The following is a 14,363-nucleotide window of genomic DNA, read 5'->3' as shown; positions in this document are numbered from 1 at the left end:
GTCCATAAGGACTGCATTGCCTTCTTCGTCATATGACACATAAGTATGTACATAAGGCTCATCACCATTCAGCTCCTCCACATAGTGGACTGGAGTGCCACTCGGTGGATGGGTTACGTAGGTTCCAAGTGTTCTAGGGATACCCATAGGGTTTATCTCCATCTTAGGGATGGTTGGCTTAGCATCATTAGCTATTGGGAGGGCCAATGGAGCTCCCCTTCCAAAGAAGTTCGGTGGCCTATTCGCAAGGTAGAATTGACCATAAGGTTGCGAGTATGGGAGTCTCCAGGATAGTCAACAATGCATGGCATCATGGCCAAACCTACCGCAATTAGAGCAAGGTCATGACCTAGGGTCCTGACACTCGACTGGCAGGTGGTTTCCACCACAATACACGCATTGGACAAGTGGGCGCATTGGTCGTCTCATCATCCCTTGCAATTTGGCTATGTCTATCTTCATCTTTGCTAGCACTTATCTTAAATCAGTGCCTTTCTCTTTATCCTGAGCACTTGGATTTGATCTCTCACTCTGCGTTGAAGCTCTCTTGGGATTCCTAGTACTGGACTCTTCTCGATTAGAGCTCCTGGAGCTTCTCTCCTTGAGCTGGTTGTCCACTCTAATAGCTTTCTCAAAGGCCCTTCCTAGTGCGTCTCGCTGCCAGTTGAAGTTGCCGGCTAAGGCTTTGTAGAGCTCTTCACTTTGTATTCCGTTAATGAGAATACCATGGACACTGCTCTTTCAGTTGGTGGTCTCTCGCCCATAGGGATTCTCTTGAAGAGGCTCCTCATAATCTCGGATGTCCTCATTCTCTCTCTGCTTAATGTTCATAAGTCATACTAGCAAGTTATCAAAGTATTTAGGTTCAAAAATCTCTTAATTCTCTCTCTGCTTAATGTTCATAAGTCGTACTAGCAGGTTATCGAAGTATTTAGGTTCAAAAATCTCTTAATGAATAGATTTTTTAGGCCATTGAAATTGGCTCGCTCCACAGCATCCAGACTCGTGTACCAGGTCCGGCCCTTATTACCTAAGCACAAACCAAAAGCTTGTGAGCATTGAGTGGGATCAATGAGGTTATTGGCCTCGCAAACCTGCTCGAATTGCTCCACAAAGCTGTACGGGTCATCGTTCGCTTGGTATTTGTCTAGTTGCTTCGCTACCACATGAATTTTTAATTGGCTCTTAGAACCTTGGTTGACTCCTAATCCTGCCAATAAGCGATGTCGCTAATGCTGCAGAGCTCTGCTCTGCTGCCATGTTATCTAGCAGCTGCTTCATTAGAATCTCACTCAGCATGAGGTCTCCTTCTAGTGCTCTCTCGCTCTCTGTCCGATTTCTACCTACTAGGGCTAGCACTCTCTGGATCTCACATTTCCATGCTCTGGTGTAAGCTCCTAGTTTGCTGATATTGGTTGTACGCGACTATGCCTTGCAAAGCCTTGCGTGCTAGCTTCCTCTCCTCCTCAAGATCTGCTATGATGTCCTCCACAGGTGGTGTTCTAACTGGATTTGAGCATATTTGCTCTCTAATTGCTAAATCCCCTCAGGGAAGTCTCCTAGGTCAAGTTCTTCATTGCTTCTACGGCATGAGCTACCCTCTTCCATGTCTAAGATTTCCTGTTCTGCCAAGTCGTCGATTAGGTTGATGAGGTTAGGTAGATCCACTTCACCGGTGGTATCGATCCTTGTTGCGTTAGGATTTTCAGTTGCATTCTTCGCTTGGTCCTATACTCGAGGATTCGATCACCCATCTATGTCTTGAGATCTTCTCTTATTGGTGGATTCCTTCAAGTTATTATGTCTGAGTGAGTTTCTTGTTAATTAGAAACAATCCTCAACTTACCCTCTCTGTATGTGTGTGTACTCTTTTCTGTGCACTGTGCACAACCAGGATTTTAGCTTTTCTTTAACTGTGTTTCAAGTGCTCGAAATCAGAGTGAGTGAGAAAATAAAGTGTCTAAGTGGCTCTTGCACTCTCGTTTATGGGTTTGGCCTGATAGGCTTAGTGGGGTCCACAACTCTGCTTGATGCTGCTAACGGGTTGGGACACTAGATAGTCAAGTAGCGTCGCCTTCACGCATGCATCTCACCGATTCTTCTATTCCTTGCGCCAAAGGGGTGTTTTAGGTGTCTGTATGGCCTTCAGAGAATCATACGACCAGTGTCTAGGTGGATTTTAGATTCGGCCCAACAAATTCGAATTGCAGGGGTCGAGTGTATGACTTGAACGGGCCAAATGGCCGAGGGCCGAGTGTGGGGCTCGGATGGGCCAAATGGCCGAGGGCCAAGTGAAATTGGGCCAAGTCGGCAGCCCGAGGTCGAATTGGTAGGGCTGAATGCGTAGTCTAGCTGAGTGTACTGCTTGGATGGGCCAAACGGGTGAGTCAAGTGGCTATGTGTCTAAATGTGCCAGGATGGCTCGAATGGGCCAAATGGTCGAGGACAAGTGGCAAAGGGCCAATTTTGGGACTCGGCCTAAGATCAAGCTGCTTGGACGGGCCAAACGTGGCGTGTTTTTTATCGGAATGACGTAAAATTTGTCACGCCGAGTGATTCTGAGCTTCAAATTTACCAAGCACTTCCAGATCCTATCTATGCATGAAGGAGAAGGTGTGGGTATACTTGTAGTGGGCAACAAACTTGTTGGTGGCAAGATTGAAGTGGATCCATGCAATGGAGCTCTCTCTCTTTCTCTCTCTCTCTCTCTCACAACCAGGGTTTCAAATTAGCTCTCCCTTGGTCTCTTGGCTATTAAACCCCTTCCCAACAAAGGTCTTGCCACTCCTAATCCCTCACTTATCGACCTTAATCCCCTTGAGCACTCTTTCTTCCTGTTTTTCTTGATTTATGACCTGTTTGGGCCTATTTTACAATAGCAAACCCTATGCTTTTCCAATAGATTTCTTAACCTTAACCTACTCTAAATGCAACAAGAATCGAAAGCAAAGTACTAAACTGATTTCTCCTACTCTCCTATTCATTCAACCATCAAAATAACCAAAATACTTACTTGTTGTGAAGATTAAAACCCAAAACTTCCTATCTATCTGAAGCTCCAGTTTGGGGATGCTCGATTTGAAGCATGCAAGCGCTCAAGCTTGAATCAGTTGGTCCCGACACAACGAAACCAAAATGTAGAGGCAAGAGCTCAAGCTCAACCATCAAGACCCACAGATCAAGCATTTCAAGCGAGCACTAATGGCTACCTCTCACATAGCTGATGCGCTATCCTTCTCTACGAGTGTAGTAAGCTTACTTTGATGCCCGATTGAGCTACTTCCTCTCTTGAGTACTCCGATAGCTCCATGATTCGTGATGTAAGCTCAAGCATCCTCAAACCTCTTCCTCCAAGCTCCATTCTCCATAGTCACACGTGAGATGAGAGAAGAGAAGAGGAGAGAAGAAGAAGAGAGGAGATAGTGGAAGGCTTCACCTCCAAGATCCCTCACCCTCACACACTCACACTCCCTCCCTCAACCACCCACAAACAAGCAAAGAGAAGGAGAGAAGAAGAAGAGTCCACTTTTCCACACACCAAAGAATGAGATTTCATTCACTTTTTGAACTTAATATACATGCCCTAAAATCCCATGGGCAAGCATCCCCTTTTTTTACATGGCCACGGGCCAATGCCTAGGCCCTCATTCCCATAGTCCTCCTATCTTCCTAGCTTCCCTTCCACCGTCCATCTACCTTTACAATTTGCATAGGAGGGAGCCTGGAGCTCTTTTACAAAATTTTGGTGACACCCTTGCATTTTAAAAAAGTACTTCTAACTTTGAATTGGCTTTTGAGGCCGCCCTCGCATGTTCAGCTATTTCCCTTCTTGCTTCCTCCGTTGCGTCCGACTTCCTTCTGGACCACCTCTTTTAAGTGACCCAACTTGCACTTTTCCACTTTCTTCTTGTGCTGAGGTTAACAGAGAGCAAATACCTTACCCCACGATGAAGACTCGATTGGGTTTAGTTCTCATGTGTACCTTGCCACAAGCGACTACAAACTCTTTAGCCCACATGATGAATGCCATGAACAAAGTGCTTAGAGATTATATCCCACATTTAACTATGTTAAGGCTTGAAATTTTACATCTTGGTAGGGTTTTTACATCCACTATGGAAAACAAGATCCACTACGGGAAAAAAAGATCCACTGTGGAAAAACAAGATCCACTACGGAAAATAAAGATCCACTATGTGAAAAATTATTTGTTGTTAGTAATGGAAATTTCTTTATCTTCTTGATGCTTCTTTGGCATTCTTTGCTTTTCTCGATCTTCTGGGTGTCTTTGATCTTCTTGGACTCCTTCTTGGTCCTCATGCCTTTCATCTTTGACTTATTCTTCATTATCTTGTGCTCTAGTCTTCTTTGTGAGGTCTTCTTTCTTAGTGAGTTTGAGATGGGTACATTGCTGTGACTTGACATGACTTGTTGAACTATTACATAAATCTTGGGATACATACTTTTTGGGATTTCATATGGATTTGACTCATGGCTTGACATTACATTGGATTTTCTTCTAATATCATACAACATCTTGTTCTTCATTTTGCTTGCTTTGTCACTCTTTACTTTGCTTGCAGCTTCTTTGACTTTGACTTGGGGCTCTTCTTATTCCCCTCAAGCAAAGATACCACCAACTTTGAGGTAGCAAAAATGTCTTCAAAGTCTTCAAATAAGTTTATTGATTGCACTTTAGTATGGGTAGCTACATTTCTTTTTGCAAGTAGGTCAGTCAAGTCTTCCATGTAGTTGAAGTGAGTAACAATGATTATGTCACTTTTCATGAAAAGCATCCTTATAATAGACTTGATTTTGATCATTTTCATGATGGAAATCATCTTCAAATAATTGAGAGTATCCAAAAAAATTACACTTCAATGTGTCAAGGGACACATGCAAAATAGTATCAAGAGATACTAGCTTGATATCAAGCTTGATGTTGCCTGATTTCATGTGGTCTTCTTGATTTTCATGTGGACTGCTTGAAGTTAGGTGGGTTGCTCCAAATCTTCTTCCTGAGGTTTGACTTGCTGGAAACTTTAGATCTAAGTGGTAGGAACTTGCTTCAAGTGGCATGAGTGAGAAAATGTAGGAAAGATGAGCTTGAAGCTTGAGTGGCTATGGAGTCCACAGTTAGGGTTTCTGAACTTGACTGATTTTTCTTCTGGTACAGCTTGTAGGATAAAATTTTCTTGAAGATATTTTATGGGGAGAGAGCTTACATAGTGAGCTTTCAAAGCCCTATGCTCACAGGATACATCGCATAGCACAGGAGACGATTTGTTAGTACAAACAGCATGCAGGTGCAAACAGGGCAACGACGGACAATCCACGCAATGCTAGAGTTAGAGAGGCTCGATGTCATATTGTGATGTACCGGGGAGGAGTGCCCTAAAGTGATGAAGAGATCCACATAAGAAATCATGAGTTGAAATGGCCCCTACTGTGAGATCCAGGAGCTCAATTGGCTGCAGGACCTATTTGGCTATGGAGGACACATAGAGTAGAAGTTAACACAATTGACAATGCTCAGTTACATATGACCTAATGTTGAGCTTTGAGGTGACAGAGAGGAGCTCCAGGAGTAGAAGTAGAGATATCCAAAAGAAAGCTTGTCAAGATCTTGTCTGGTTGAAGAGATCTAAGAGCTTGTCTGGTTGAAGAGATCTAAGAGCTTCAAGCAGGGTGGCTATGGCTGCCAAGGAAGACATTGAGAAGAAGGAGTAGGAGATGGGGTTCTAGACTTGCCCTGAGCTAGACTGAGCTCAAGCTTAGCTATATGAGAGTGAAACAAAGTTGGAGGAGTAGTGCCATGGCCGACTAAGCTCTGATACCATGTCAAAAGTGCAAATCTAGAGCATGGCAGAAGCTATAGAGGATGAAAAATGAATATACAACTCATGATGACATAGACTTAGATAGACTAATAGTTACTCAAGTGAATTAGGTTCTAAGATAGATTAGCTTGGACTCATAAACACATTCTTGTGTAAGATGGACAATGACACTAACAATGACTCAAACTGATAGTACCATACCTTGTTATGAATCCCAACCAAGTACATGCCTTTATAGCTTTTTGGATAGTACCACTCTCCTCACTGTGCATATGGGATCCTAAACATCTCTTCCTAGAGCATACATCATTTGTCTATCTTATAGCCTCTTTAGGGCATACATCTAGCTTCTATAGGCAAGTATCATTTGCTAATCTCAACAGAATGTGCCCCTAATGAGGAGAGAACAAGAAAAAAGTGACAAAGTATAAATGTACATAAGTACAACAGGATGAGAAAGGACCTCATCTCATCCAATGCCCATCAACTTCCTAAGGAAGATAAACGCTCCACTGAGAGGCTTTTAATGAGTAGATTTGTAGGATTTTGGTCAATTGAGATCTTGACAAGCTCAATGGACTTGTCCAAATGACCTCTTGTATAAAATGGTAATACACCTCAACGTGCTTCATCTTCACATGGAAGATCGATTTCTTGGCCAACTGAATAGCACTCATATAATCTGAATGCAGTGTAGGGACCACATCAATAATGCCAAGGTTTGCCACTGGACAGCCTAACCAAAGAGCCTCCTCAAAACTTGCCTTACCTTGAATGCACCACCTAGAGAGAGAGAGAGAGAGAGAGAGAGAGAGAGAGAGAGAGAGAGAGAGAGAGAGAGAGAGAGAGAGAGAGAGAGAGAGAGAGAGAGAGAGAGAGAGAGAGAGAGAGAGAGAGAGAGATATGCCTTCATCATGGGAAAGAAGGGGTTGTTAACTTGATTCCTAAAGTTCCCTCCTCTTTGAAACTTGCACACTAGTGATCCATATCCTCGATGGGCACCATGTATCAGGTCTTTGCAAAGTTATTGGCAAATTGTCTTCATAAGCAACTACCTGGTCTAGTGCATCCTCATCAGTATGGCTTCATTAAGGGTTGAACAATGTTCTAATTGCCCAAATGACCATCAATTTATGTGTGACATATATAGCAAGAGGTGGTCCAAATACAACTAGACTTGGAAAAGGCTTTGATTTCCTAGAATGGTCTTTTCTTGCAAACCTCATGCAAGCCATGGGCTTTGGGCCTCATATGTCTAGGTTGATCTATACTATGAATGCGGGGGCTACATCACGTGTTATGTTCAATGGTGAAGTTACCTAGCCCTTTTCCCATGCATGCTTGCTATACCAGGGCTACCCTCTAAGCCCTCTTCTTTTTGCACTTGCTACTCACTACATTCTTTCTACATTGTCGCATCTTGCTGATACGAGACAACTAGTTGGTTTATCTCTTTCTTTGTCCCAACATTTTGTTGGTCAAGCTTTGGTTGATGACAACTTCATGCTTTTGAAAGTTGATGCTTCTAATCTTCACAAAACTTTGGATGTTTGGAATTTGTTTGGACATGCATCATGTGGGGAAGGGCAAAAAGTGAGCTTTTTGAGTGAGCATTTGAGCAAGCTTTTCTAGGCAATTTCCATTTATTATTCCACATAGTCCACTTATTCCATCCCTACATATTTTCACCACCACCACCACCATCACCACCCCCACCACTACCGCCACTACTACCTCCACCACTATTGCCACCACCATCGCCGCCACCTCTAGCACCACTACCACTACCACTACCACTACCCTCACCACCTCCATGATCACCACCACTATCTTCACTCTGTGTACCTCTCTTTCTCTCTCTCTTTTCTCTTATTCTCAGTTTCTTAGTTTCTCTCTCTACATGTATATTCCCTTTTTCTTGTTCTAACACACTCGTTCAAATAGCACTCTATCTTGTGCAAATGATTCTCTCTCTCTAGCACACAATGTGGGTACATTCATGTGATCACCCCAGAATGGTACACCACGGCCCATGACACACACACACACACACACACACACACACACACACACACACACACACCTAGCAAAGTATCAACTAACATTCAATATATTTGTGGCCTTAACCATGAAGATCACAATAGTTTATGCCCGTGCCCGATAACATACACTAGAGTCCTTAATTTATGCACACACCACAAGCACTTGCTTTAGGCTAATTTGCATATATGGGTGAAGGAATGAAATTTTGTTTTTCTATTTGTCATTTGAACTTACGTAATGTTTCTAGAAACACTTTGGAGAGAAATTGTACTTTTTGTGGCCTTAACCATGAAGATCACAATAGTTTATGCCCGATAACATACATTAGAGTCCTCATTTATGCACGCACCACAAGCACTTGCTTTGGGTTGATTTGCATATTAGGTGAAGGAATGAAATTTTGTTTTTCTATTTGCCATATGAGCTTAAGTAATGTTTCTAGAAACACTTTGGAGAGAAATTGTACTTTTGATTTTGCACCTTCTTTGAATTATTGTGGCTATCATTGATAAAGTTATTTTCAAGTTGATACTATCATTGATAAAGTTGTTTTCAAGTTGACATCTCTTCCTTTCTACCTAATCTCTAGCTCTCCTTTATGAGTGATCTCTCTCCTTTCCTCCCTCTAGGCCCCTCAATATCATGCACCCCTTGTGTAGGCAAAACAATGTTTTCTCTTACACCTTCTCATGTAGCATGCAAAAGCTTGTTTCAAAAGAAGTACTATTGAGGGATAAAAGGTTAATAAGTTTGAAGAGTGATATTTCATTGTCTTATAAAGGGGCAAGTAAAGGCATGGGACCCCAAGCTTTCTTCCCATGCTCTTAAGTTTCTACCCTTTTCTCTTTTTAGAGATGATAAGTAAATGGATTGACGTATCAATCCTTGCCAACTTATCTTGTAGGGCAATGGTTGTCCTATTATTGTTATGTGCTTTACCTTTTGTATCCATAGCATCAATTTTGGAAAATGATATACATTTTTGAATGATTTTATATAAAAATGAGATAAATATTTTAAGTGAAATTATTATTCAATCAAATTGTGGAAGATGAGTAAAATCAACCATTTTTGAACAATGTTATATAAAAATGAGCTAAATATCCTAAGCAAAATTATTATTCAATCAAATTGTGGAAGGTGAGTAAAATCAACAATTTTTGAATGATTTTCCATAAAAATGAGCTAAATATCCTAGTAAGTTTATTATTCAATCAGATTGTGGAAGGTGAGTAAAATCAACCATGTTACAATGGTTTTGCATTGTAGATCAAGGGGACAAGTTCAATTAATGAGAGAGAAGTGACATTAGTTTTCATGCAAGAGTTTTGTTATCCTCTAAAAAGAGGGATCTTTCTTGCCACCAATGCCAAACACTACATGGACTAAAAGAGCATTCATTAAGCTTTCATAGATCACTAAGAAGAGCAATTGTTGTGATTGCATCATGAAAGCTTGCTGCTATCCATTTCCTAAGAGAGTACCATAATGGCTTCATGTCTTAGCATTCAAAAAAAAAGATGTATAGTATCCTCAAGTATTCCACACAACTACCATGTTGGGGAAATGTTTCTAGCTTTGAAAAGCCTCCCCCTTGTGGGGAACTTATTCATTAGCACCTTCCGTAAGACTACGTTCAATCTTCTTGAAGGAGTACTCCTCCACACACTCCTTATCCTTCTCTTCTAAGTCCTCAACTCGGTGCTCGAATAATCTTCGAATATTCAACATTCTTAAGAGTGTGTTGACCCTCGTTGCAGTGAATGTATTAAATGTCTTAGCTAAGAGTACTATGCTCTAGCCCCCATTACATGGGTTGATGTACATATATTTACATCAACCGCATTATCAGAAAAGAGTTTTGTTGCCCTAGGTTGTAGTGGTTTTTGGTAAAGAGGAAGGGTTTGGCCCATAAGCTATAGAGATTGAGGGAACCTACTCCAACCAGTGAGATAGAAAACATGTCACAATATTTCTCATATTGAATATGTGGGGCTCTAACTTGCGAATGATATGCAGCAAGTAAAAAAGCGGGATGTGGCCCTTGATTCTATTATTATTATTATTTGAAGAGAGAAGCACAATGTGGGCATGAGACACATTACTGGATGACAAAAAGTAAGGATTTGAAAAATGAACTTGCGACAGCTGATTCTCGACTCATGTGACATGTTTGACATTAACAATTGATCGAAAAGATGGACAAAAAGGATTCAACAGCTAGTGGCACCTAATTCTCCACATTAACAAGTGATGAGGCAAACGTATGAACCGGAGAACTAGGGTCAGTGGGGAGGGGATTAAGTGATTTTTAGATGGAAGGGGGCGATGGGACCAATGGGACAGGAAAGGAAGCACACAGGCAGAACGTGAGCGGCGCAAAGGTTGCAGATAATTGTTGTGGACTATGAATGGAAATTGGAATTAACAATGAAAATAAAATGGGCGCGTGCAAGAGGCCCTCAATCAAAGCGATGGGAGGCCATTAATTAATCCCGACAGTTTACGCAAGGTCGGTGTGCAAAACATCGAAACGACGCAGCCTTTTACAAGGCACAGCAAGGAGGGATTAGGGCCGGGCTGTTTAATTAAGGATTTATTTATTATTTAATTACTTAATGGAGGCTCGCACCATGCCGGCGGTTGGGTTACTATAAATACGCACGGCTCTCTCCTCCTCTTCCCTTTCGTCTTCCTCTTTTCATCTGCTGCGGCGAGAGAGCAGATCAGAGAAGAGCGCGGAGGAGGAGCTTCCCGACCCGACTCTGCAACAGAGAGGCGAGAGGAGAGACAACTCAGAGACCTTCTTGCCTACCTGCCTGCCTTCTGTCGAGGTAAGCCTCTGCCTGTACCCTCTTTCCTGTAACGCCACGCCCTAGGTATCCTTCTCTCTCCCCCCCCCCCCCCACCCCTTTCTTGCCTACCTCTCGCTGGCCTAAGCAACCTTGCGGTCCCCCGTTTGCATCCTGTTGTTTCGCTTTTTGCCTTTCAGGCTTCGCATCGACATGGCTTTCCTTCCCTGCCTGGGTTTGTGTTCTGCGTTTGATCTTATCTGTCTCGCCCGTGGAATCTCTTTTAGATGCCCGTCTTCCGTCTTTGCCTTGCGTTTTCGGCTGGGGTTTCTGCAATCAACGCTTCGCGTGGCTGTCAGGGTTTTCCAGTAATATGCTACAGGGAGCTTAGGCTTCGTTTGGTGGTCAGGTATCGGCGTTGGGCTGTCGTAGGGTTGAGAGCTAGTATCTGTACTGGACATGCCTTGGCATGTTCGAGGTAGATCATGCCCATCAGTTGTTAGGGTGCGTTGTGGTGTAGGAGTATCATCAGTAATTCAGTACAGCAGGTTTCCTGGCGTTTAGATCTGAAGACATGCTACAGAGATGTTAGGGCTTGTGGCGGCTTAGACTAGGTTGGTGCTTGGGTTTAATCTTTGGGTTGCTTTACATGTGTGCTATGAGCTCTCCAGGGTTGCAGCTGGAGCAGACATTTTTTGTTATAAATCTGCCTCCCTGTCTCAGGGTTCTTTGGCATGTTGGGCTTAGAACAGATATATGGCACGTTACCGTCAAAATAGGTGTTTCATGGACAAGGATTGTCTGTGATCTGTCCAATGGCTGCTCTTAGGATGGCCTGCATAACTGACTTGCTCAGAGGAGATAGCTGAACTGGTTTGTCAGAAGACTACCTACTTAATCCTGTTTGGTTTTGATTTCCTGTGACAGATCAGGAATCATTTTACTGTAGTGTCCGTGCTTTGGGTGTTCAGTAGTTAAAATAGCTCTTCTGAAAGCCTTGTAGGACCACGCTGTTTATTACTTGGAGTTGCCCCTATCTTTTCTGCTCGCCACACGTTCCTTTCTTAATATTGTTTGTAGTGTATATGTTCGTATAGTCCAAGGCCCAGAAAAGATGGGCACATGCAACCTCTGGGCATGCATGATGTGCAGATGAACGCTGAACTCGCAGTGCTTCTTGTACTACTGAACTCCTATGTCCCAAACATTTTTGTGCTGTATGTTAGTGCTTCTTGTACTACTAACACCTATGTCCCAAGCATTTTTGTGAGGTATTTTACTTTGCATTGGTATAGTTGAATTTAATGTGCATCTGTCTGAGTTTTGAATGCGGCACCATCTTGTGCCTCTTTAGAGCTTTGCACATGTTGTGTATGCCTAGGTTGTGAACATAAACTAGAATGTTGGACTTATTCATAAGTGCTTGGACCTGGTACTGTGTTTCTTACGAGTTAAGCTTAGTAGCCTACTATTTGTAAGAACTTGCAGGTTGATCGATCTTGGCTTGTGGAAGTGTTGACGACCTTTGATCAGTCAAGGTTCATGTCAGATCTAGATTTCCAGACCCCTAGTGCTTTTGGTACGATATTTTTTTCCTGACTCACAATAATATGTTTTCATATTCTGTCCACTATAAAATCTATTGTGTGGTGTACAGATCCCTTCGCAGAGGCGAATGCTGATGATTCTGGTGCTGGATCTAAGGATTATGTGCATGTACGCATTCAGCAGCGGAATGGTAGGAAAAGCTTGACAACAGTTCAGGGACTGAAGAAAGAGTACAACTACAATAAGATTCTCAAGGATTTCAAGAAAGAGTTCTGCTGCAATGGTACTGTAGTTCAGGATCCAGAGCTGGGTCAGGTAAGTCCTGATTCTATTCAGTTCTGTTTCTTGGTTGGTCTTGGTTTTGTCATGGATGCTTGACAATCATTGACCCTATCTGGAAAATTACAGGTGATTCAGCTTCAGGGGGATCAACGGAAGAATGTTTCCCAGTTCCTGGTGCAGGTATCCACTGTGTAGCCCTTCTGTTCCTTGTGCTTCTTTTTCAATTTCTGGATATTCTCTGGTTGAGCTGTGAAATTTTTTTATTTTAAAGGCAGGAATTGTGAAAAAAGACCACATTAAGATCCATGGGTTTTAGAGACTGCCGGCATCCTCAGATCTGCTGATGACAAGAGAGTGCATTGTTAGAAACCAACTGGGCTGCAGGTTTGAGGAGTGGTCAGTTATGTGCGCAAAGACTACTCACTTCTCATCAAGAGGAGCACCAGATACAGTGGCTCCTGATCATGTAGTGGATGTGGATGGCATGTGAAGGCTCTAATGAAATAATTAACTTGTCTATAGTCTTTTGTGGGCTGTGTCTGTTTGTGTTTTCAGTTGAAAACATTGGGTTTATATAATTATTTCTATTCTCTGGAATCTAGTAGATGTAGCATTCAGAATCAGTAGTTGCAATGAAGAAAGTTGCTTGTGTTTGTTAAATAGCTTCTGTGAAGGTTGTAATAGAATATTCAACTTGGCTAGTCTTCTTGGTTGTATCTGTGATCCTTGCTTATGATTGGGAATATCTTTAATGTGGTGCTATACAATGTTAGCTGTATATTCAGCTTGTGGTTTCTTAAAGTATCTAAAATAGTTTAGCTGTAATGCACAGCAAAGAGGGCATTGTTTCTGTTAAGCTATTATCTACCCTGAGTATGTTGGGGTTTTCTTGTCTATCTGCAAGCCTCTGTTGTGTGATATTGAGGTCTAGCCAGCTTCTGCTGTCACGTTAACCTGTTAACAGAGTCAGTATATAATTGGTTGTTTTGTAGTACGACGGCAGCTTGGCCGAATGCTAGATGCCTTAACCTGTATTTTGGTAGTCCGGCTGAATGCTGGGTGTTTTGATTGCCTGCAGTAGTGCTGAACTATTTGTGCTGGACTTGTTCAAAAAGTTCTGTTCATGGAGCATGGGAAGATGGTTCTGTAATTGTATGTGTGGTTTTCATCATGTTTTGAGATTACATATTGGAGTTTTCAGAAACACCATGTCCTGGTTAAGTTGTCCAGCAATGTGGACTGTGCAAGTCTGTTTAGCAGGTCCATAAAGGCTCACCTTACTAGTTGAAAGGCAATGGTAACCTGTGGTTTAACTGCTGTGGTTCCAAACTGCTATAAGCTAAATAGAACCCCATTGTAATTTTATCAGGCTCATAATGGGAGCTTACTGGTACAAATGTGACTCTTGTTTTGTTTGAAGGTAATAAGGTTCTGAAGAGGCAGGTAATACCTATCGAGGGATTGATTTCACCGAATCATCTCTCATGGTAGTTTAACTTACCATGCCATATTATATATGTGGTAGTGTAGGTGTCTTCACCATCTGAGCATGCGAGGGATTGATTTCACCAAATCATCTCTCATGGTCGTTTTGCTTACCATGCTATCTTATATATGTGGTAGTGTAGGTGTCTTCACCATCTGAGCATGAGTTATTTCTCTCAATTGGTTTAAGCAATGCTTTTGTGATGTAGATGATTACACTATGTGAGGAAGAGGTAGTTGAACACTATCCATATGTGGAAGGGGTTTAATTTTACCAAGTCCATAGTGCCTAGAGTCCATGTCAGATGATTGCTGTCTCAAAGGTTTGTTTATGCCAGTCATTCTTGTTTTACCTTCTGGTTTGGCCTAGCTG

General features: G+C 42.2%; 1 protein-coding gene across 2 annotated transcripts; it reads left to right on the top strand.

Annotated features, from left to right (window-relative positions):
* The first annotated feature begins 10,558 nt into the window (after nt 1–10,558).
* On the top strand, nt 10,559–13,102 carry LOC148024416 (protein translation factor SUI1 homolog). 2 transcript variants are annotated; one of them, XM_087694064.1, is made up of 5 exons: nt 10,559–10,717; nt 12,164–12,254; nt 12,333–12,538; nt 12,632–12,685; nt 12,781–13,102. In XM_087694064.1, the coding sequence occupies exons 2-5, from the start codon at nt 12,218–12,220 to the stop codon at nt 12,787–12,789; spliced, it is 306 nt and encodes a 101-aa protein (XP_087550190.1). In that variant the 5' UTR covers nt 10,559–10,717; nt 12,164–12,217; the 3' UTR covers nt 12,790–13,102. The 2 variants fall into 2 exon arrangements, with proteins under 2 accessions (XP_087550190.1, XP_087550189.1); XM_087694063.1 differs by having other exon boundaries at nt 12,777–13,102.
* The last annotated feature ends 1,261 nt before the right edge of the window (nt 13,103–14,363 follow it).

This window comes from Lygodium microphyllum, chromosome 15 (assembly GCF_053477565.2).
Source record: "Lygodium microphyllum isolate KBCC chromosome 15, Lygodium_microphyllum_v1.1.10, whole genome shotgun sequence".
Taxonomy (NCBI): Eukaryota; Viridiplantae; Streptophyta; class Polypodiopsida; order Schizaeales; family Lygodiaceae; genus Lygodium; species Lygodium microphyllum.
The sequence above is the reverse complement of the archived record's forward strand: the minus strand, read 5'-3'. Positions and strand labels throughout refer to the sequence as shown.

Bases quoted from the DNA above. Each gene is read 5' to 3' on its own strand.
- LOC148024416 (XM_087694063.1), top strand. From the start codon at position 12,218: ATGTCAGATCTAGATTTCCAGACCCCTAGTGCTTTTG. The intron at 12,539-12,631 runs GTAAGTCCTGAT...GGAAAATTACAG, and splicing joins AGGATCCAGAGCTGGGTCAG to GTGATTCAGCTTCAGGGGGA. The intron at 12,686-12,776 runs GTATCCACTGTG...TTTATTTTAAAG, and splicing joins TTTCCCAGTTCCTGGTGCAG to GCAGGAATTGTGAAAAAAGA.